General features: G+C 43.4%; 1 protein-coding gene across 1 annotated transcript; it reads left to right on the top strand.

Annotated features, from left to right (window-relative positions):
* Positions 1-1,491: 1,491 nt before the first annotated feature.
* Positions 1,492-21,804, top strand: NLRP8 (NLR family pyrin domain containing 8). The gene is given in 11 exon segments (XM_078439257.2): positions 1,492-1,783; positions 2,950-3,024; positions 4,879-6,428; positions 7,180-7,209; positions 7,948-7,967; positions 9,064-9,234; positions 11,453-11,620; positions 14,275-14,424; positions 15,734-15,844; positions 17,955-18,129; positions 21,405-21,804. Coding segments are annotated over 11 exon segments (2,916 nt in total). The 3' UTR covers positions 21,579-21,804.
* Positions 21,805-22,871: the final 1,067 nt, after the last annotated feature.

The raw sequence follows: 22,871 nt of genomic DNA, 5'->3' as shown, positions 1-22,871 counted from the left end.
TTTTCATGGTTAGTCTAGCTAAAGGTTGTCAATTTTGTTGATCTTTTCAAAGAAAACAAAAACTTTTGGAGTGCCTGGGGGGCTCAGTCAGTTAAGTGTCCAACTTTGGCTCAGGTCATGATCTCACGGTTCATGGGTTCAAGCCCCACGTCAGGCTCTGTGCTGTCAGCTCAGAGCCTGGAGCCTGCTTCGGATTCTGTCTCTCCCTCTCTCTCTGCCCCCTCCCCCACTCACACTCTATCTCTCTCTCAAAAATGAATAAACATTTTAAAAATTTTAAAGAAAACAACAACTCTTAGTTTCATTGATCTTTTCTGCTGTCTTTTTGGTCTTTGTTTCATTTATTTCTTCTCTGAACCTTACTATTTCCTTCCTTCTGCTAACTTTGGGCTTAGTTTGTTCTTTCTAGTTCCTTGAAGTGTAAAGTTGGGTTGTTTGAAATCTTTTTTTTTTTTTCTTAATGTAGGCGTTTTTGCTCGCATATCAGGAATTGACAGAATCCAAGAGTGGAGGTGAAGGTTGAGTGCTAATTTAAGGGGAAGTTGTCATCCACAGGGAACTTACAATTATCCAGAACCATTGCAGTGAATTAATTGAAGGTGATAAAACTTTGGTGACTTAAATACATAATGACTTAAAGGACATATGCAGGAAGTTCTCAGGTGATGGGGATGAGAATTAAAATGTGGTGACAAAAATAACTCAGAGAAGTAATGGTATGTGAGCAGCAGGTAGACCAAGAAGTAAGCCCCTCTCCCACCAGTGACTTCATTGTTTTCTTTCTTCTTCTCCACATTCCACTTCTTTCCCATGATAACCATGATGGAAGACAAGACAAGGATGAGACAGTGGAGGAAATGAATGGAGAGGAACAACACACCTTTGATTCTAGGTGCTTTTTATACATTCCCATTGAGTCTCTAAAATAACTGAGGTATAGATAGAAGCCCCAAATAAGTGTTAGCTATGATGTGCCAGGCACTATCCCAAATGTACCTGTAGCTCTGTCTCTTTGAGAATCCTCACAACCCCATGAGCAGGTAGGCTCTGATCCCAAGATCAAAGGTGAGAAAAGAGGCACAGAGAGATCCTGTATTTGGCCAGTCACCTTGCCAATATGTGGCATTGAGAATAAAAACAACCAAGTGGATTTGAGTCTAAACACTAAGCCTGAGCACTGGATGTGCCCCCGGGTTTTTCCACAGGACAGAGAAACTTGGGGGGAAGGAGGTAAAGACAGTATCTGGTACACAGTATGCTCTATAAAATATGGATTTGATAAATCTATCCTCTTGGGTGAGTTTTCATTTTCTTCTATTTTCATGTCTCCACAGGTCTGGTCTGTTCTCTCTTCCAATTGGTTGTCTTTGTCACTGGCACTGAGGTTCTAGGTCTCGAGAGAAAATAAGCGATGTGAATCAGAATTCTAGCTCTTTTTCCTGCTCTTCCTCCTGCTCTTCTTCCTCTCCTTGTTATTTGTTCCCATCCTTGATGTCCTCTGCCTCCTCCTCCTCCTCCCCTTTTGAAAATGGGGTCATGCTGTACATGGTCTATTTAAGCAAGGAGGAACTACAAAGGTTCAAGCAGCTTTTAGTGGATGAGAACCCCAGACCTGGCTCTGTCCAGATCACCTGGGACGAGGTGAAGACAGCCAGATGGGGGGAGGTGGTTCATCTCTTCATGGAGTACTTCCTTGGATGACTGGCTTGGTATGTAACTCGTGACATCTTTGCCAAGATGAACCAGACAGAACTGTGTCTTCAGGTACAGATGGAGCTAAATGGTAAGTAATAATCTGGTATAAAAATGGGGATGGGTTTCAGTGCTAAAGGAACAAATGCTTAACTGGCCAACCATACTGAATCAGAAGGTGGAGTAAGCTGATGACTGAGTGCAAAGGCAAAGACCATCATATGAGCATATTAACAACAACAACAACAAACTTAACCAGATACTGCTTATTTAGGACCTATCTGTAGCCCATCTTCGTTACTTATAGATGCCATGTTTGTGAATCTGACTACTCACTATAATTTATCTGTAACTCCGAAATCAACAATGGTGGTACTTTGATGCTCATTTACAGACATGCAGGATGGAGGACAATTGAATGCACATGTTTCCAACTGCAGACGAACAAAGCAATACGCTGCCTTCTTACCTGTGTTCCCATCCTGCAAACGAGTGTCTTTTCCATCATCTATTTAGTGCCACTTTTTGTGTGTTTTTGCGTATTTTGTTGGTGCCATTGCTGTTGAACCTGATCCCCAAAGCATAGTGGTGGAGTGCTATTTGGTGTCCTAAGCACAAAAGGGTCGGGACATGCCTTACAGAGAAAATACATGTGTTGGGTAAGCTTCATTCAGGCATGAGTTATAGCACGGTCGAATATGATGTCTTTAAACAAAAACAAACATATGGATTGAAGAGTCAAAAATGTAGACAGAGGCTATAGGAAGTTATCTCTGTATTCACATGGGAGCAGTATTGGCTAACTGAATGTTCACAGTAATTTTATAGAACATAAATGGCATGAATAAGAAGAATCAATGACTATACGTGTATACGTATATATATATGATTATGTTCATATACATATAAATCTGCACATAGATTTATACAAATACATCTATATGTGAACATACATATATATTAAAGTCTGTATATATTTTATATACACATACACGTGTGTGTGTGTTTTTGTGTTTATTTCTCCCTCTGTGTTTGGCTAGGCTATAAATTTGTTTTTGAACACCTTCCTCAGTACATCCTAAAACAGCACCATTTTCTCACTTCCTAATGTCATGATGGGGTCAAGACAATGTTCTTCTCCCTGGACTAAGGTGGTGAATTGTTGCCCCCATCCTGAAAGATCCCATCCCCTCCACATGGCTTTCCCTGTCCTGTCAGTCATTCCAGTGGAATATTCTCCTTCCCCGTCTGTTCCAGACATTCTACCCAGACTGGAGCCAGCAGATGCAAACCCAAGAGAAATGCCAGTGAATATGGAGGAAAGAGAATCTGGTATGTGCTGGCATCGTGACAAAGCCTGGAGGAAAATAGGCTGTGGGTTAGGGTGAGAAGCTCAGTTCCTGAAGCAGGGCAGATTATAAATGAGTAAGTCAGCATCTCTTCTATGAATCAGAACTTAAGATAAAAGAGTAGTTGGGGACACACATAACTCAAAGTCCAGCCACCAGCCCAGATGGAGGCAGGGGCCCCAGCTACATCCTTGAGACATCGCTCTGTCCTTCTAGCTCCCTCTTCTTTTGTGGGACCCAGTTTCAAGTAGTGTCTCCTGCCATGGTGGCCATCTTGATCACCAGCTACCCTACACATACATTGTACCCACTTAGCATCAGCAGAAAGAGGAGTATTTTCTCATTTCTCCAGCACTCATCCTAGAACTGACTCATCTAATGAACTGAGGTCCCAAGCTCATGAATGAATGATGTGATGAAATGCTCTGGTTGGTTAAGACTGGTTCATGAACTTCAGAGAGAGCTTGGTAATAGGACCAGCCCACAGCCCAATTTAACAAACTGAGGGCTGCAAGAGGAGGTTTCCCTAAAGAATCATGGTAGTGCTCTTGCCAGAATGGGAACGGTTGGTAGGCAGACAAATACAGTGCATCTCTTATTCCGTCCTCTTCTTCATTCCACCATCCTGGGCCATCAGAAGTCAGATTCTACAAAGAACCCAAATTATTTTTGTGCGAAGTGAGTTTGTGCTTCTCAGTCAGGTTGTGTGAAGAGACGAGGTCAAAAGGAACCAAGAGCCCAAGGCCAGCATTCTTATCTGCCATGAAACCATGTAGTAAGTGGGATGTGGGTTTCCCAACTCCAGCCTTAGCACAGTTAGATTTCACCTGTTCAACAAACACTGGAGGGCTTATAGATCTGACACCACAGTCTGAGACAGAGTCATAAACCCTACTTTATTTTGGAGATGGCAGGCTGGAGGCTGAGATTCTGTGACTGGCTTACCCTCATAGAGCTAACAGGTCCATAGATCTTGGACTTATAGTAAGCTTCCTTCTACCCATCAGCTGGGGCTGGGGGGGAATGCAATTGTACCAGACATCATGTCTAATTTGTAAAGTTTCCTGTTAAGGAGAGGGGAGAGAGAGTGAGAGTGAGAGTGAGAGTGAGAAAGAAAGAAAGAAAGAAAGAAAGAAAGAAAGAAAGAAAGAAAGAAAGAAAGAATGAATGAATCACATGTTGGGATGAAGGTTGTGACAGATCCTGTTAACTCCTGACCCCATATCTCATGTGCTAACAGAATCCAGTTTCAATTAGGGGTAAAATGTGACCAGCCCTAAGGGAAATATTTTTTCCAGACTCCCTTAAAATTGGGGTTAACTATCTGACAACTCTAGGCCATAAGATATAATTAAAAATCTCCTGAGTTCATGAATTTGTACTGATAAAAGTAGACATGAGCTGTTAGTATGTCCCTCCTCCCCACTATTTCTGCTTTGAATACAAATGCCATAACCCACTACATAACAATAACATAGCTACAATAGCAGTGTCTTATTCATGAGGCAAGAAATATGAAGAATGGGCTCATAGAAATGTGATATTACTTGGCCCTGAAGCTTCAGAACCATGAAACCGATTTCAACATCTCTACACCACCCTCCCCATATTTCTTTAATAAAAAGCAACCCTTGTTCTGTTTAAGCCACTTCAAGTGGACTCTTCTGTTTACTCACAGCTTCTAACATTGTGCAGTGCTCTCCAGAAAAGTGCATGGCGTGTGCAGGTGTGTTGTGGGGCTTGATGTAGGCATCAAGGTCAGTTTTCTTTTTGTTCAATTAGTTCTCGCAGATAACCCTGATGTTGTATCTGTATTTCTCCCATCTTGCTCATCTAGATAAAATACAAGAGTACAAACTGCACGTGATCGATGAGTGTTCCACAACATGTAGCAAGACCACTTGGCCTGGGAACCATGTAGACTTCTTCTACCAAGAAATAGAGAGACACAAGAGGTTCTTACCATGTCTGTTTCTTCCCAGAAGACCTCAAGGGAGACAGCCCATGACTGTGGTCCTACAGGGAGTTGCTGGGGTTGGAAAAACAACCCTAGCCGAAAAGGTGATGTTGGAGTGGGCACAAAACAAGTTCTACCCCCATAAGTTCTGGTGTGCTTTCTACATCCATTGCCGGGAAGTGGCCCAGGTGGACAAGCAGAGCTTCTCGGAGCTGATTGCCCATAAGTGGCCAGGGTCAAAAGCTCTCATGTCCAAGATTATGTCCAAACCAGACCAACTTCTGCTCCTCTTTGATGGCTTTGAGGAGGTAACATTAACCCTCACAGATAGACCAACTGACCTGAGTGAGGACTGGAGCCAGAAATTGCCTGGGTCTATCCTGCTGACCAGTTTGCTGAGCAAAAGAATGCTTCCTGAAGCCACTATACTGATCACTCTGAGGTTCACGTCTCGGAGGAAACTTAAGCCCTTCCTAAAACAGCCCTCTTTTATAACCCTTACAGGGTTTGGTATGGCAGAAAGAGGCAAGTATTTCAGGACCTATTTCGGAAACAAGAGGGAAGCTGATGAAGCCTTGAGTTTCGTCATGGGAAACACGATTCTCTTGTCCATGTGCCAGGTCCCTGTGGTTTGCTGGATGGTGTGCGCTTGTCTGAGGCAGCAGATGGAGACAGCAGATCTCAGGCAGGTGTATCCAAACGCCACGGCTCTATTCGTCCAGTATCTGTCTAGCTTATTTCCCACCAAGGCTGGAGGACTTCCCGGCAACACTCACCAAGAACAGCTGAGAGGTCTGTGTTACTTGGCTGCAGAGGGTATGTGGAACATGAAATGGGTGTTTGACCCAAAAGACCTGGAGCACGCCAAGCTGGAGGAGACCACCGTTGCCACTTTTCTCCGTGTGAATATTTTTCAAAGAGTTGCAGGTGACCAAGACCCTTACACTTTTGCCTTCATGAGCTTCCAGGAATTCTTTGCTGCCTTGTGGTACGTCCTCTCCTCCCTGCAAAGACTCAGAAATTTCCAGGTGTTGGACAGCGTTCATGTCATGCGCCTGATAGCCTACCCCGGAAGAAAGAAAAACTATCTCGCTCAGATGGGGCTTTTCCTATTTGGCCTTTTAAATGAAACGTGCGCTTTAGCCGCGGAGAAGTCATTCCGATGCAAGCTGACCTTGAGTAATAGAAAGAAGTTGTTGAAAGTTGCAGCCCTGTCACATGAATTTGGCCCCCCAACCCCACACCACGGCGTCCCACAGCTATTGTACTGTCTGCATGAAATCCAGGAGGAGGCATTTGTGAGCCAGATCCTAAATGATTGTCAGAAAGCTGCTTTGACCATCAGCAAGGTCAAAGACATGCAGGTGTCTGCTTTTTGTCTGAAGCACTGTAGACACCTGCGGTGTCTAAAACTGACCATCACCCTGACCGTCACCCAAGTGTCCACACCCCACCCAGAATCCCTCCGTTCCACTGAGTGAGTGCTCTCCTCTCTGCTTGGGCAGCCTGACCTGTCCAGGGACCTTGCCTGCGGTCCTCCCAGCGTCCAGGGTGACCACCTGTCCTGAGGCGGTCCCTTACACAAGGGACTTTCCATTTTAAAACCAGGACAGGAGGTGCTCCCAGGATGCAGATTTGCATGCTAAAACCAGGAGAATCCCGGAGAAGCAAAGTGATTTGTTTACCTTCTTTATCTCTAGTCTGCATCCCCTCCCCCCCTTCTACATGGGGACATTGCATCTGTCCCCCCTACTTCTGTGTGTCTCCAGCTCATTAGTCTGTAGGGAGGTGCTGTCCAATGGAAGTTTTCTCTGAGAGTGGAAATGCACCATCCAATAAGTGAACCGCTAGCTACGTGTGACTACTGAGCACTGCATTTAAAAAAAAAAATGTTTTTAATGTTTATTTGGGGTTTTTTTTGGGGGGGGGAAGGGTAAGAAAGAGAAGAAGACATAGAATGCGAAGCAGGCTCCAGGCTCCCAGCTGTCAGCACAGAGCCCAACACAGGGCTCAAACTCACAAACTATGAGATCATGACCTGAGCTGAAATTAGAGGCTCAACCTACCAAGCCACCCAGGTGCCCCCCTGACATGGCATTTTTCAATTTTATTTCATTTTGGGGCACCTAGGTGGCTCAGTCGGTTAAGCATCCGATTTTGGCTCAGGTCATGATCTCACAGTTCATGAGTTTGAGCCCCATGTCGGGCTCTGTGCTGACAACTCAGAGCCTGGAGCCTGCTTCTGATTCTGTGTCACCCTCTCTCTCTCTGCCCCTCCCCTGCTCACACTCTGTCTCTCTGTGTCTGTCAAAAAGAAAGAAACACTAAAAAAAAATTTTTTTAAGGTGAGAAATTTCCTTTGTGTTGGTGAGTCTGTTGATAACGTTTGCAGGAGTTCTTGAAGGGAGTTGGTATATTTATCCCAGCTTTTTTGGAGCTATAATTGATATATAACATTGATATATGTTTTAGGTATACAACGTAGTGATTTTATATATGTACACATTGCAAAATGATTACCATGATAAAGTTACTTAACATATCGCTCATCTCACATAGTTACAATTTGTGTGTGTGTGTGTGTGTGTGTGTGTGAACTTTTACAATCTACTCTCTTAGTGACTTTCAAATATATAACATGGTAAACGGTTTGCATGCTTTGACTACCTGTATCCATTCCTCTCCCCACTCCCCTACACGGAGTTGGTATTATTTTGATGTATTTGTATTTAAAATGGATATGAAACGTACATGGCTTTATTTAATGGGATTTTATTTTAAACAAAAATTACATGCTAGTGTAAGTATTCCAAACTTTTCTTTTTTTTCATCTAACAGGTCTTAGAAATATTTTTTTAAAAATTTTAATGTTTATTTATTTTTGAGAGAGACAGAGACAGAATGTGAGTGGGTTACGGGCAGAGAGAGAGGGAGACACAGAATCCGAAGCAGGCTCCAGGCTCCAAGCTGTCAGCACAGAGCCCGACGCGGGGCTCGAACCCACGAGCTGTGAGATCATGACTTGAGCTGAAGTCGGACGGTCAACCCACCGAGCCACCCAGGCGCTCTGGTCTTAGAAGTAGTTTAATATCTGTGCGCACTTTCTTTAATGGTTCTTCTTCAATGAGGTGTACTAAAGTCTCCCAAAAATAGGTGTACTGGAGATAATTATAGCAGTTCCCCCTTCGTATGCTTGTGGGTTATTTCCAACTATTTGATACAAACAGCATGAAACAAAATTCCTCACAGGCATCTCTTGGTCAGCCTTTCTGAAAAAGATCGCGTGGGGGGAAAGGAAGGGGGAAATGAGCAGGTGTTTCCAGAGCCACACTACATTACGTGTGAGTCTAGCTATGCATCTTCCTCTCCTGCGCTCACGATGCCAAAAGAGACTAATATTGGGGCGCCTGGGTGGCTCAGTTGGTTGGGCGGCCGACTTCGGCTCAGGTCATGATCTCGCGGTCCGTGAGTTCAAGCCCTGCGTCGGGCTCTGTTGTCTCTGAGCTGACAGCTCAGAGCCTGGAGCCTGTTTCAGATTCTGTGTCTCCCTCTCTCTGACCCTCCCCCGTTCATGCTCTGTCTCTCTCTGTCTCAAAAATAAATAAACGTTAAAAAAAAAAAAAAAAAAGAGTATCAAACTTTAAAAAAAAAAAAAAAAGAGACTAATATTCCCTTATTCTCCTGCACAGGGTTTTTTTTTTTTTAATTTTTAATAACAGTTTTATAAGCAAAGAGTAAGACTAGAGAATGCAGATATAATTTAATCTCTGCCTCCATATAAATCCTAAGTGGTTAAAACAGCAACTCTCTTTCTTTCTAAGTCATGGGGAAATACAGGTACCTTTCTTTACCTAAGGCTACAAGTCTTCCTGGAATAAAATGCGAAATCTTGTAATGGTTCTTCTGGGCATTTTTTTTTTAAGTGAGGGAGTCTTACTGGAGTCATAAAGGGGTCTGTGGATCATAACCAAGGTAAGGGAACACCAGCCCTGGGTTTACAAGTGGGTTTGCTCAAGTTTAATCTCTGATGACAAGCCACGGGGTTTTTTTGTCTCTTGCACACAGACCGGAAAGCAGCGATCAGTGTTTTCTCTGGTGGCGAGACTTCTGCTCCGTGTTTTGGACACATGCGAGTTTGGAAGTCCTGGCTGTGACAAACACTTTTATGGAGACTGATTCAGCGAGGGCTCTTCATGCAGCTCTGAGACACCCTCGATGTCCACTGCAAAAACTAATGTGCGTATAACACAGACCCTGGTTGGAGGGAATTCCATGGAAACAGTCTGCTTCCCATCCCGTTTTTCTTCCCCTTCTCTGCTCACATAGACTTGCAGAAACCACCCATGTTTATATTTTTCCCCCTTCTAGTTGTAATGAGGCAGAACAAACAGCTCTGTGTAAGTTTAAGGTGTGCAGACTAATGCTCCCTCTCTCTCTGCCTCTCCCCTACTCATGCACTCTCTCTCTCTCTCAAAAATAAATAGTTTTAAAAATTAAAAAAATACACACATCACCTTCTAGAGTCACCTTCTAGAGTTACCTTCTAGAGTTAGTTTAATTTTTAAAAATTAAAAAAAAATACACACATCACCTTCTAGAAGTTAAATTTTTTTCTTCTTTGTGATAAGAAGGATCTGCTCTCTTGGCAACTTTCAAATAGACCAGCCAGTGGTGTTAACCACAGTCATCAGGCTGTACGTCATGTCCCCAGTACCGGGAAGCTTGCACCTTTTGACCACCCTCACCCAATTCCTCCACCTCCTGCCTGACAACCACAAAAACATATCTCTTCCCGAGCTTTAGGGTTTGTTGTTGTTGTTGTTGTTGTTGTTGTTGTTGTTGTTGTTTTAGGTCCACATATCAGTGAGATCACTTTTCCGTTAAGACATACAAATGGAAGGGCGCCTGGGTGGCTCAGTCAGTTAAAAGTCCAACTTCAGCTCAGGACATGATCTCATAGTTTGTGGGTTCAAGCCCCGTGTCAGGCTCAGCGCTGACAGCTCAAAGCCTGGAGCCTGCTTCCGATTCTGTCTCTCCTTCTCTCTCTCTGCTTCTCCCTTGCTCATGCTCTCTCAAAAAATAAATAGTAAAAAAAAAAAATTTTTTTTGTTTAAAAAAACATACAAATGGAGTAGGCTTCCCCATTTCACAGATGAACGAACTGAGGCACAAGATGATACAGCTGATATGTACTTAAAATATGGTTTAACTGGACATCTTGTCTCCAGAGTCTGTTCTCATAGCCAATACCCCATGTTCTTGCTCCCTGTGCTTTTTAATACCTAGAAACCCAGTAGCTCCTCAAAATTCCTTGAAATAGCCTACCAGACATCATGGGACTGCCCCTAGCCAGCATCTGACCTATTTTCTCTGCTGTTACTATAACGATTATTATTAGCTCCCACTTATCGAGTGCCTACTGTACATCAAGCACCGTGCAGTACCAATTACAGGTGTCGTGCATGTTAATTCCCATACCCATCTTTTTTCTTAAATTTTTTTAGCGTTTATTTATTTTTGTTAATTTAAAAAAAATTTTTTTTAATGTTTATTTATTTTTGAGACAGAGAGAGACAGAGCATGAACGGGGGAGGGTCAGAGAGAGGGAGACACAGAATCTGAAACAGGCTCCAGGCTCTGAGCTGTCAGCACAGAGCCTGACGCGGGGCTCGAACTCACTGACCGCGAGATCATGACCTGAGCTGAAGTCGGCCGCTCAACCAACTGAGCCACCCAGGCGCCCCTCCCATACCCATCTTAAGGAGAAGGCATCCTTCACTCTCTTGTGGACTCAAAACTGAAGTTTGGAAGGTAAGGGATATATGTAAGTTTGCCCAACCAGGGAGGCCAAGCTGAGCTGAGAACAACCTGGTTCGGAGCCCTGGACCACACAGAAAGGCTCTCACATGTGTATAGACTAATTGAATGTAGAACTGATTAGCAAATGGGCATGTGTTGGTCAAAAAGTACAAACTTCCAGTTAGAAGATAAGTTCTGGGGATCTGATAAGACAGCATTGTGACTGTAGTCAACAATGCCGTATTGTAAACTCCAAAGTTGCCAAGAGTTGATCTTCAACGTTCCCATCATAAAACAAGTAATGATAATTTTGTAATGGGATGAGGGTGTTAGCCAATGCCAAGGCAGCAACCATTCTGCAATATATTAGTGTATTAAATCAACACATTGTGCACCTTAACTCATACATTGTTATGTGTCGATCACATCTCAATAAAGCTGGAGGATAAGAAGGACTAATTAGCCACCTTGACTGTGGTAATAATTTCATGAGTGTATTATATATATATATATATATCCAACACCAAATGATAATCCTTAAATACATGATAGATGTGTTTACTGATATATCATTTATACCTCAGTAAAGCTGTTTTTGTAAAAAGAACTAATTAGCCGATAAGATCTTGTAACTAGGCGCTGCTTACTTCTCCAGCTTTAGACACGTGAATCCCTCCATGTTGAATGAAGACTTCTTCCAAGTTTTGATTGAAAACCGGTATATGAGACACTTGGAAATACAAGGCACAGAAGTGAGATGTGAGACCACGGAGTTTCTGTGCACAGCCTTGAAGTACCCACAGTGTTATCTACAGCGTCTCAGGTAAGACAAGCCTGGGATTGAGAGAGACCCAGACTGGTTTTCCGGAGGTGGGATTACATGTGTGGTCTGCCTGCCATCTTTCTTTCGATCTAGTTGGTTTTTTTTTTTTTTTCCAAGGTGTACAACATGATGATTTGATATACACACACGTTGAGAAATAATCATCACCATCAACCTCACCTAGTTACCATTTGGGGGAAGGAACATTTAAGATCTCCTCTCTTGGCAAATTTCAAGTATATAATACGGTGCTGTTAACTACAGCTGTATGTTAGATCCCCACAATTCACACATCTTACAACCCAAAGACCATCTTCTTCCCCTTACCGCTACACTCCTGACCTTGGCAACCACCATTCTACTCCCTGGTTCTAACTTTCACTCAACTTTTCACACTCTACAATTTGACCATATCCTAGATATGTCTAAGATACAAGACTAGAGCTACTCCGGTGGTGAGCTTGACTCCCCTCATACTGGCTTGCAAGAGGTGATTTCTAAGAACACAGGAGTTTTGTGAGCTGATTTTCTTTCTTTCTTTTTTTTAATTTGTTTATATTTGTTACAACCTCTTAAAGCATAGTGTGACTTGAGAACTACATTTCCACTCACAAAACTTGAGGAGTTACTTCTCCAACAGCTTTACAACATGCCTAAAGCAGGCTTATAATTTCGTTACTCTAAACGATGCTCTTCTTTGGAAAACAAGCCCTATAGTCACTCCCATCAAGTTGGTTCAGTTTAACACACTAGTTTCTAGAGGCCTGGTACATGCAGTTGATAACCACAGGGGACAGAAGATTTAAAAAATAGATCCTAGGAGGTGAAGGTTGTTCTAACCAAGATTTTGCTTTTAAACATCAAGGTATAGTTCAGAACACTTCAGTGACAGAAACATTTGGTCTTACTTGATGGCTAACACTTTAGACGATGCAGTTCACATTGGGTTACATACACCTTACGACGAATGTTACCTTGTCCTGTTAAGAGCAGCTAGCATGGCACTAGAAAAGAAAAACCAGCTGGGCTCTAGTTTCTATGCATGATTTTCAAACGCCATTATTACAAAGTTATACAGACTTACAATTAAATAAACTATATGAAAAAAACAAATTTAGGGGCACCTGGCTGGTTCATTCAGTAAAGCATGTGGGGTGAGTTCAAGCCCCATATTGGGCATAGAGCCCACCAAAAAAAGAAAAAAAGAAAAAAGAATAATAGATTATCAAAATTCATCACCTCCTAATTTCTTTACTATACTATTATTGATGCCAGCATTCAGCAAACTTTTTCTATAAAGGTCCAGATAAGTATTTTCAGCTTTGTGGGCCATACAGTCTTTTGTCATGACTTTTCAACTCTGCCGTTATAGGTCTAAAGTTTCCATGGCCAATATGTAAATGAATAGGTATGGCTATGTTCAATAAAACTGTATTATTATTAATTTGTTAAGCATCTGTGAATAATACAAGTTATTAATAGCTATTATTAATAATTTATTAAAAAATTTATTAATAACTCTATTCACTATATAATTTACTAATATTTATTGTGGGCACAGGATTTGAATTTCATTTAATTTCCATGTGTCACAAAGTATTGTTCTTTGATCTTTTTTCACCATTAAAAATTTTTTTTTAATGTTTATGTATTTTGAGGCGGGGAGAGGGGTAGAGAGAGAGAATCCTAAGCAGGCTCCAAGCTGCCAACGCAGAGCCTGACATGGGTCTCAAACTCATGATGTGAGATCATGACCTGAGCCAAAATCAAGAGTCAGACACTTAACAACTGAACCACCCAGGCGCCCCTAAGAAGTTTTCTAAATTCTTAGTTCACAGGCTGTACGAAACCAGGTGGCCAGCCAGACTTAGCCCATGGCCATAGTTTGCCAACTCCCAGTATGTGTTTCTGAGGTTGTTGCATTTGCGTGGTGGGGTGCTCCTGCACGTCTCTCCCCAACTGTGCGTCCAACAACTTGACATTGGTAGCTTGAAATCAGCCACTGTGGGAGCATTCACACTAGACATTGGTAAACATTGCACATCAGGGCTTTTGTTCTCCAGAGTCAATGGCTGAACATCTACCAGCACCCAAGTGCTCAGCATCCCGACCAGTCTCTCCGTGTGTGACGCTGAACCGACACAGCTTGAGCAGTCTCTTGTTTCCATCTGCCAGCTCTGCTCCTTCACACCCGTCAGAGCTGAGTGGAGCCTGGATAATCTCGACATTTAACGGAACCAGGCTCAGGTGGCCAGACTGGAGGTAGGGCAGCACAGTAGTTTGCTAGCGATCGACTTGAGATGGAAACCTAGCTTGGCAAGATGGCAGGTGGGTGACATGGGAAGACTTGTCTCACATGACTGAAATCTCAGTCCTTCATCTTGAAGATTGTTTGTTGGATGAATGTAAAAAGAAGCTGTATTTCAAGGGCTGAATTGAGTCCCTGCTTCATAGTTAGAGCCCAGTTGCAAGACCATGCCAGTTGGGTCTGACCCCAAGTGCTGAAGCTTTCCTGCTGGAAAGGATGGAAGTAACCCCTGGAGTCACTCTGTGTGAAAAACAAGGATGTGAGACGGCTCATGGGATCTATGTGTCTACACGGGTACCATTTTCCCCAGGGGCTCAGGCTGGGCATTTTTCTGTGGCCTCCGTAGCCTGGAAGACTGCTCACTTAACCCTAAAAGTTGGATTGATATTGCCAGGCATCTCAGAAGTAACATACACTCAAAGACACTAATATTAGGAAGTAGCTACCTGGAGACATTTGGGGAATATTACCTGTCCGTGGCCCAGCTGGAGAGGCTGTCATAAATCTTTCTGTTATTGTCATGACTGCTGTTCATTTGTGTGGTGAACTGAGTGCTTCTGGGAGAAAAGCAGTCATGGGGGAATGTGTGCCAACTTAAGTCTGGTGACTGATATAATTACATAGACGGGTCCATGAAAAGCTGAGGACAGACCAAGAATGTCTCCATAAAAGTACACATTTATACCCAAGACCCTGGAATACATAATTATAGTGAGCCTGATATATCTGTCATCTAGTTTATGAACTAGAGGCTCACCAGTATTATTTTCCTTCCTCACTAATTGTATTGATTCCTGCCCCCCTCCCCCACCTCATGATAGCCACCTCGAATTGGGCTGATCAGGCCCCCCACACATGTATTCTTAAACTGAGCACCACACAGTTTTTCATTGCTTTGAATTTCACATAAGTGGCCTCAGCTTAGTATGTGTTCTTTTTCTGATCAACCGACACTTTCGTGCTCAGTGGTTTTGGAAATCTATTCACCTTCACTACTGGATGATCACGTGTGTGTGAATATGCACCATCTGCTGGCCGCTGAGGTTTGGGCTGTACACACACACACACACACACACACACACACACACACACACACTGTGATGAATGCTCCAGCAGTAAGATCTCTGGGTCATGGACAGCGTCCGTGTTCCATTTTACCTGCTTATTTCCAGCATCTCTGCACCCGTTTGCACCCTCTCCAGCAGGTAGCCACCAGTTCCCAGAACTCCAGTCCCTCATCCACTGCTGTTACCGTCCATCTGTCTTCTCCTTACTGTTTTTTGCCAGTCTGCCGAACAGGAGGTGGTACCTCATTGTTCTCACTTGTATTTCCTTTATTACTATGAGAATGTTTTCATGACCTTACTATTCACAGCAGACTATGAATGCCTGCTCATGTCTTTAAAATGCATCTCTTTTAAGCATACATTTTTGAAGCTTGTGAAGGGCTGTCTCTCCCGGGCCACCCCGGTGCCCATTATGTATTGTTTAGTCATTGGTGGTCTCTTTCCCATCCTTGTAAATCCCTATTGCTGTTTTCCTGACCCACATCTCCTCCACTCCCCTAGCCTCACAGGAAGGCTGATAACCTCTCCTTTAGGACTCGGAAGCCCTAAGGGGTGGTTACAGAGGTGTGATGACACTTTCACACTGAAAAGGACACCCCAGATGGCCATGTTCCTCTCTCAGTTTGGGACATGCACATGAATGAAATTGCATCCCATCTGTGTCTTTCTGCCCAACAGGTTGGAGAATTGTGACCTCACACTGCTTTCTTGTACAAGTCTTACTTCTTCCCTCAAGAGAAACGAGAACCTGACCCATCTGAGCTTGGCAGAAAATGCTTTGAAAGACGAAGGAACAAAACAGCTTTGCAGTGCCTTACAGCACTCTTCGTGCCCTCTACAGAGGCTGGTGTGAGTCCCAGAATGTCTTGTTTGAGACTGCCTGGAGTATAACAGAGTGATTGAGGTAGCCGTGCATGTGTGCATGCGTGTGTGTGTGTGTGTGTGTGTGTGTGTGCGTGTGCACTGATCTCTATCATAAATTCTTTTAAAAAAATTTTTATGTTTATTTATTTTTAAGAGACAGAGAGAGACAGAGGCATGAGCAGAGGAGGGGCAGAGAGAGAGGGAGACACAGAATCAGAAGCAGGCTCCAGGCTCTGAGCTGTCAGCATAGAGCCTGACATGGGGCTCGAACTCACGAACCGTGAGAACATGACCTGAGCTGAGGTTGGATGCTTAACTGACTCAGCCACCCAGGTGCCCCATCATGAATTCTTTAAATGATTTCCCTTGTGTCAGGATGTATGATACTGTGACTTATAACATAAAAAATATGTATTTGGTCTTCATCCCTGTTTCTGGCACAGAGGTCCCCAAGCCCTTGGAAATACCTAAGTGGTGAGAGCCATAAAGGCATCTTTTATTATGTTAATGAGGTGGCTTGTGGAAAGTTCCTAAGGATGGAGGCTTGCTGCCCCAAGGACCAGCCTTGTGATGAGTGGGTTAGAACTTTAAGTCCTATGCCCTGACCTCTGGGGAGAAGAGAGGAGAGGAGAGGCAGGTGGAACCAGCCACCATAGCCAATGATTTAATTAATCATGCCTACATAATGAAGCCTCATAAAAACCCCAAAGGATGGGATCTGAGAGCTTCTGGGTGGATGAACACATTCAGATGTGGGAAGAAAGGCACACCTGGAGAGGACATGGAACCCCCCCCACATCCTTTCTCCATGCCTGGCCCTACACATCTCTCCCGTCTGCTGTTCTTGAGTTCTAACCTTTTATAATAAAATGATAATGTAATGAGTAAATGGGTTTCCTGAGTTCTGTGAGCCGCTCTGGCAAATTAATCAAATCCAAGGAGGGGGTCATAGGAACCTCTGATCTATAGTCAGTCGATCAGAAGCACGGGTAACAGGTGATTGGCCTCCTAGGTTGGAAGAAGGCACTGGAACCTTCAGTTTATAACCCACTGTTCAGAAGCACAGGTAATAGTCTGGGCTCGTGCCTGGTATCTAGGGAGGGGATGATGTAGGGGAAGCAGTCTTGTAGGACTGAGCCCTTAACCTGTACAATCTGATGATCTGTAGACAGTATCAGAAGTGAGTTGAATTCTTGGACCCTATTGACGTCTAAGAATTGTTTATTAGTGTGGGAGACCACCCCACACATGTTGAAATTAGTCTCAGAGCACCAATGCACAGTGCTTTTGTCTATTATTCATAGAAAATAAACTCAGATGGTCTTCAACCATAAATTTTCTAGCTCATAAAACCAGAAATGAGAGAGTGGCACAAAATACCCCCTGAACCCATTACACTTTCAGCTTCCCCAAAAAGAAGCAGAAAATGGTACAGCTGCTTTGGAAAATGGTCTAGCTGCTCCTCAAAAAGTTAAATCTAGACCTAACACATGAGTCAGCAATTCCACTCACAGGTACACACACGACAGAAATAAAAAACGTACATCCGCACCAAAACTTGTACACCGATGCTCATAGGGGCATTATTTACAATAGCCAAAAAGTGGAAACAACCCTAGTGTTTATAAGCTGATGTGTGAATGAAGAAGGGTCGGTGCATCCATATGATGGAATATTATTCAACCGTAAAAAGGAATGACGTATTGACACATGCTACAATATGGATGAATCGTGAAAATATTATGGTAAATGAAAGATGCCATATTTTTTTTTTTGAGATCCTGATTTCACTTCCTTCAGATTAATATTCAGACAGCAGTTGCTAGACTGGGGGGTGGTTGGGGGAAGAATCTGGGAATTAAAAGGGTACAGGGTGTTCCTTTTTGGGGTACTGAAAATATCCTAAAATTGTGGCAAACGTGCACCTTTGTAAATATACTAAATGACGTTGATTTGTACAATCTAAATTGGTGAATGATACAGCATGATAATAATATCTTGATGTTATATCCAAAAAAAAAGCGGGGTGGGGGGCAAGAAAGGAATAAAATCTAAGGGTGTTTCATTGGTTTTCTTGACATGTGTTCCTTCGCAGGCTGAGAAACTGTAACCTGACCTCCGAGTGCTGTCAGGAAATGGCCTCTGCTCTGGATAAAAATAAAAATTTGAGAAGCCTGGACCTGGGTTTTAACAGTCTGAAGGATGATGGTGTTATCCTGCTCTTTGAGGCCCTCGAGAATCCTGAGTCTGTCCTCCAGATTCTGGAGTAAGTTACCCCCATCCCCTCCTTTGCAACGAGGACAATGGTCTGTAAAATTCTTAGTGGAATGCAGGATCCAAGTCTTCCAGGAAGCTTGTGTGCCGTGGTTCTGAAGGTGGTTCCTCAGACTGGGAACTTGTTCATCTGGGGAGTCGTTAGAAATTATTGCAGTGTTGGTCTTTCTTGGTCTGTTTTGTTTTGTTCAGCATAACTATGGCAAGGTGCCTCTCTGACATCACAAATGGTGGGATTTCCTTCTTTCTTGCAGCTGAGTAATATACCATTGTGTGTAAACACCATGTTTTCTTTATCCATTCATCTGCTGGTGGGCATGCAGGCTGTTTCCGGAGGGTAGCTATCATGAGTAATGCTGCAGGGAATGAGGCGCAGGTATCTCTTGGAGATCCTGGTTCCAGCTCCTTTGGTTGAGTACACAGAAGTAGGGCTGCTGGGTCGTGTGGTGCTCTGGAGGCGGGCTCTCTTTGACCAGCATGCCCAAGTGGTTCCCTGGCATGGTACACTTGGAGTACCAATGTTCTAGGAAACAGTCTTCCATCCAGTAAAAGAAAGTGTATTTGTTGGCTGTGGACTGATGCCTGAGATAGTTGGCCTTCTGAAATCAACTTTTGTACTTATAAATTCTTTTCTTTACATATATATTTTTTCTTCTTCTTCTCCTAAATGGTCTCTATGCTAACATGCACACTAGCCAAAGATTTGGCAAGATTCATCCTATTTTTAATGAGTATTGTGGTTAAATTAAGTATTTGGAAAAGATTTGGAAACGTCTCTTCTCTGGTGATCAGTGGATATGGGTGAAAGTGCTTTGCCTCTTTTCTGCCCACATAATCTGTTCTCTATTAGTATAATTTAGGTTTTAAGTCTAGATCATTAAAATCATTGTTTTATGTTACATCTCTAATTTCTTTCTTTCTTTTTATTTTAGAGAGAGAGGGGGAGGAGTAGAGAGAGGGAGAGAGAGAATCTTAAGCAGGATCCATGTTCAGCATGGAGCCTGACTTGGGTCTCTATCTCACAAACCATGAGATCATGACCTGGGCCAAAATCAAGAGTCAGACGCTTAATCAACTATCCCACCCAGCTTCCCCTACATCTCTAATTTCTTAGGATATCCTGATAATGGATTTCACTTTTGTTGATAATTAGCCAGTAAAAAAAAATTTCATTGTTCATTGTAGCTCATGATTCTTTTTCATTTTTTAAAGATTTTTTATTTTAAGTAATCTCTACATCCAATGTGGGGCTCAAACTCACAACCTCAAGATCAAGAGTTGCATGCTCCACCAACTGAGCCAGCCAAGTGCCCCAGCTCATGATTGTTTTTCTCCAGAAATTTAATCTTGGGTTTTAAATACTGATTTATCTCTTAAATTGAGTTAAATACATTTTCAAGGATGAAATAGTGGCTGATGGGCATTGAGGAGGGCACCTGTTGGGATGAGCACTGGGTGTTGTATGGAAACCAATTTGGCAATAAATTTAATATTAAAAACAATAATAAATAAATAAATAAACAAACAAACTTGAAAAACAAATGAACAAACAAAAAGAATGAAATAAATTTCCAGATGAGCATTTATGTAGTGTTCTCTAAGCCTTTGCTTGTGTGAGACTACTTTTCAAAATCTACTACTTTTCACTGATGAGCAGTAACCTGGCTGAGTATGAAATTCATAGACCCCTCTGTATCCCAAACTTCTTTTTTTTTTAATATATGAAATTTATTGTCAAATTGGTTTCCATACAACACCCAGTGCTCATCCCAAAAGGTGCCCTCCTCAATACCCATCACCCACCCTCCCCTCCCTCCCTCTTCTTGATCTAAAAATCCCCTAGATTTCATTCTATAGAATTCTAGTCTTGTAGAAAAGCCATCGACATCTTTATTTTTCCCAAGAAGAACCCAGACTTCTATTGCTTATTCTTTTCATTTTAAAAACAGTCCTCACATACCTGTGCGTCTTATTTATAATTAGAATTATTTTAGGGATGCTTTGCAGCTCTTGATCTCAGGATTGTATGTTAGAGCCCAACACTGGGTATGGAGATTAGTTAAAAATACAATCTGGGGGCATCTGGGTGGCTCAGTCGGTTTAGCATCCGACTTCAGCTCAGGCCATGATCTCACAGTTTGTGAGTTCAAGCCCCATGTCCGGCTCTGTGCTGACAGCTCAGAGCCTAGAGCCTGCTTCAGACTCTGTGTCTCCCTCTCTCTCTGCCCCTCCCCTGCTCCCACACACTCTCTCAAAAAGAAATAAACATTTTTTTATTTAATAAAAAATAAAAGCTTTTAAAAAATAATTAATTTAGAATGACTTGCCTCCTTCTGTCAAAAGGAAATGATTTAAGTGACTCTAAATGAGGTTAGGGAACTTTTTGGCTGGTGTGCACAGGGAGGACCAGGGACCTACCTGACAGAAAGAAAGTCAGGGCCTTTGTAAACTAAGGCAAAGCTGAGTGATGCCCTTGTAGTTTTGGCTTGGGCAGCAGCTCCCAGCTTGTCATTTATGGGCTAGCAGAGATGCACAGGGCAGGGGAGGCAAGCACTCAGAATGAAAGCAAACAGTCCACAAGTAGGAGACACAGGGATCCCAAGGCCTCCTCTGTTATGTCTGCTCTGCACTGCTTATAATAGCCTTGCTCCTGGGGAGATTGTACTCCTTGTTCAAAGATGGGAGCCAAAACCACCCCCTTCTTGTACCTTTCGCTCACCCACGCACCACTTCCTCTTATATGCCTGTTCTGAATTTATGATACACAGCACTTCTGTGACTCAGCTCCTTTCTGGACCTGTCTCTCCCTTTTGCCATGAACACTGCCTGTGAGGGCAAAGGTATCTTTCTAGAATACTGAAACCATGCTCTTTGCATATATTTATCTGGTGACCTGCCTGCCCCCCACCACCCCCAATCAACTATGAGTTCCAGGAAGCCAGGGATGCTGTTTTCTTCATGGTTGTGTGCCTTGGTACACAGGTGGTGCTAAATAAATATTTTTTGAATGAACAAAGCTAATGCACAGTGACAATCAATTCCTAAAAGAGATTGTGTGGCTCCTCACTTCTTGGAGTTAGGACTTTTATAGCCTACCCTGGACAGCCATCCTAAACTACAAGAAAAAACTGACGCATCTGTAGCACGTACTTAACCCATGTTTGGAAGGAAATGCCTCATTCCAGGGGGTGTGATTTCCAGGATTCGGATTGGCTGAGCTCTCCGATGTGGGGCATGGCCACTTGTCTACTGTCTGCTTCCACCCCACAAGTTGGAAAGGTGCCTGTTCACCTGTGTCTGTTGCCAGGCTATGGCCTCCATGTTCCTCCACAACCAGAACCTGAGATACCTGGACGTGAGCAAGAATGACATCGGGTGCAGGGGCACACTGCTCCTGCAGGAGGCTTTTCAGCAGCACAAGTGGAAAGCGAGGGCTGTTTTGTAAGTCTCTGTTGGGTTCCCTGTGCAGAAAAACAACAGCCCAAGCAAAGCTCCTGGACAAGAGGGAAACCCTGGACCTAAAAAGCTATTGCAGCTGTTGCTGATCTTCCTCTCATTTCCTGGGGATTTATATTTTCCTGGTGCCTGTTGGGAACATTGGCCTGCACTCTCCTGTCGGATTTTAACTTCCTTCTGTCCTTTACCTTCCCTCCTTGTGTTAACTGAGTTAGTCACCACTTACCAGCCATATGACTGTGAACAAGTTCCTTTACCTCTCTGAGTCTCAGTTTCCCCATCTGTGAACTGGGATAGCAGCTTCCTCCATGGAGATGTGACGCCACAGCGTTCTCAGTCAGCGGTGGATTCTGGGTGGAGGTTGTAAGGGTATCTGGAGTTTTCATTATCCATTGCTCGGTAACAAATTACTGCAAAGCTTAATCCCTTAAGGCAACACACGTTAATTTTCTTGTAACATTTCCAAGGGTCAGAACAATGGGAGCATTTTGGCTGGGTAGTTCTAGCTCATGGTCTTCACTGACGGGGTATGATGGAGACTTAGAAGAGTGATTTCTATGCTCACCCATGTGGCTGTTGGCAGGAGGCCTCGATTACTCTCTGTACGGCTGCTCATGACGATGCAGCTGGCTTCCTCCAGAACAAGTGAGAAACAGAGGACACCCAAAAAAAGACCTCAGTCTTTGATCTCTTCAGTTGAAAGTGGCATCCATCATTCCTGCCCTATTCTGCTGGTGACACAGACCAACCATAGCCCACGAAGGGAGGAGACTCCATCAGAGTGAGAATAACAGGGAAGAATAACAGCCATCTGAGGCTGCTGACCACACTTAGTAAGTGGTTGGACGGAGGACCTTGGCCACCATCCCTGACTCCCCAGAGCAGTAGTCTGGTCTTGGTTTGCAGCATAGGACCAGAGTGGTCTCCAGGGTGGTGAACTTCTGTCTTCAAGGTTCTGTGTACGTTTCTAGGAACACACATACACATGCACACCAAATGTGAGACAACAAAGCCTGATTCTTGTCCTTCACAGGGAGACGAAGCAGAACTATGCAGCAGAGACAATGACAAGGCTGGAGGGCCCAGCTGTGAAGAATGAAGTCCTGAGGATCATACAGGACTGGAGCATTGAGTACCGGGAGGAGGCAAGATGGATGGAGTGATCTGGCGACCCCACCCTGGGTATTTTTTCCTAAAGAAAACTTGGGGAATTTTGGCCTATTCTGTGGGCCATTCTGAGTCTGGAATGGCTCAATTGTTTCTGAAAAATGGTGTGGGGCAT

This window comes from Panthera onca, chromosome E2 (genome assembly GCF_046562875.1).
Source record: "Panthera onca isolate mPanOnc1 chromosome E2, mPanOnc1 haplotype 2, whole genome shotgun sequence".
In the NCBI taxonomy this organism is placed as follows: Eukaryota; Metazoa; Chordata; class Mammalia; order Carnivora; family Felidae; genus Panthera; species Panthera onca.
Note: the sequence above shows the minus strand (reverse complement) of the source record. Positions and strands in the feature narration are given on the sequence as shown.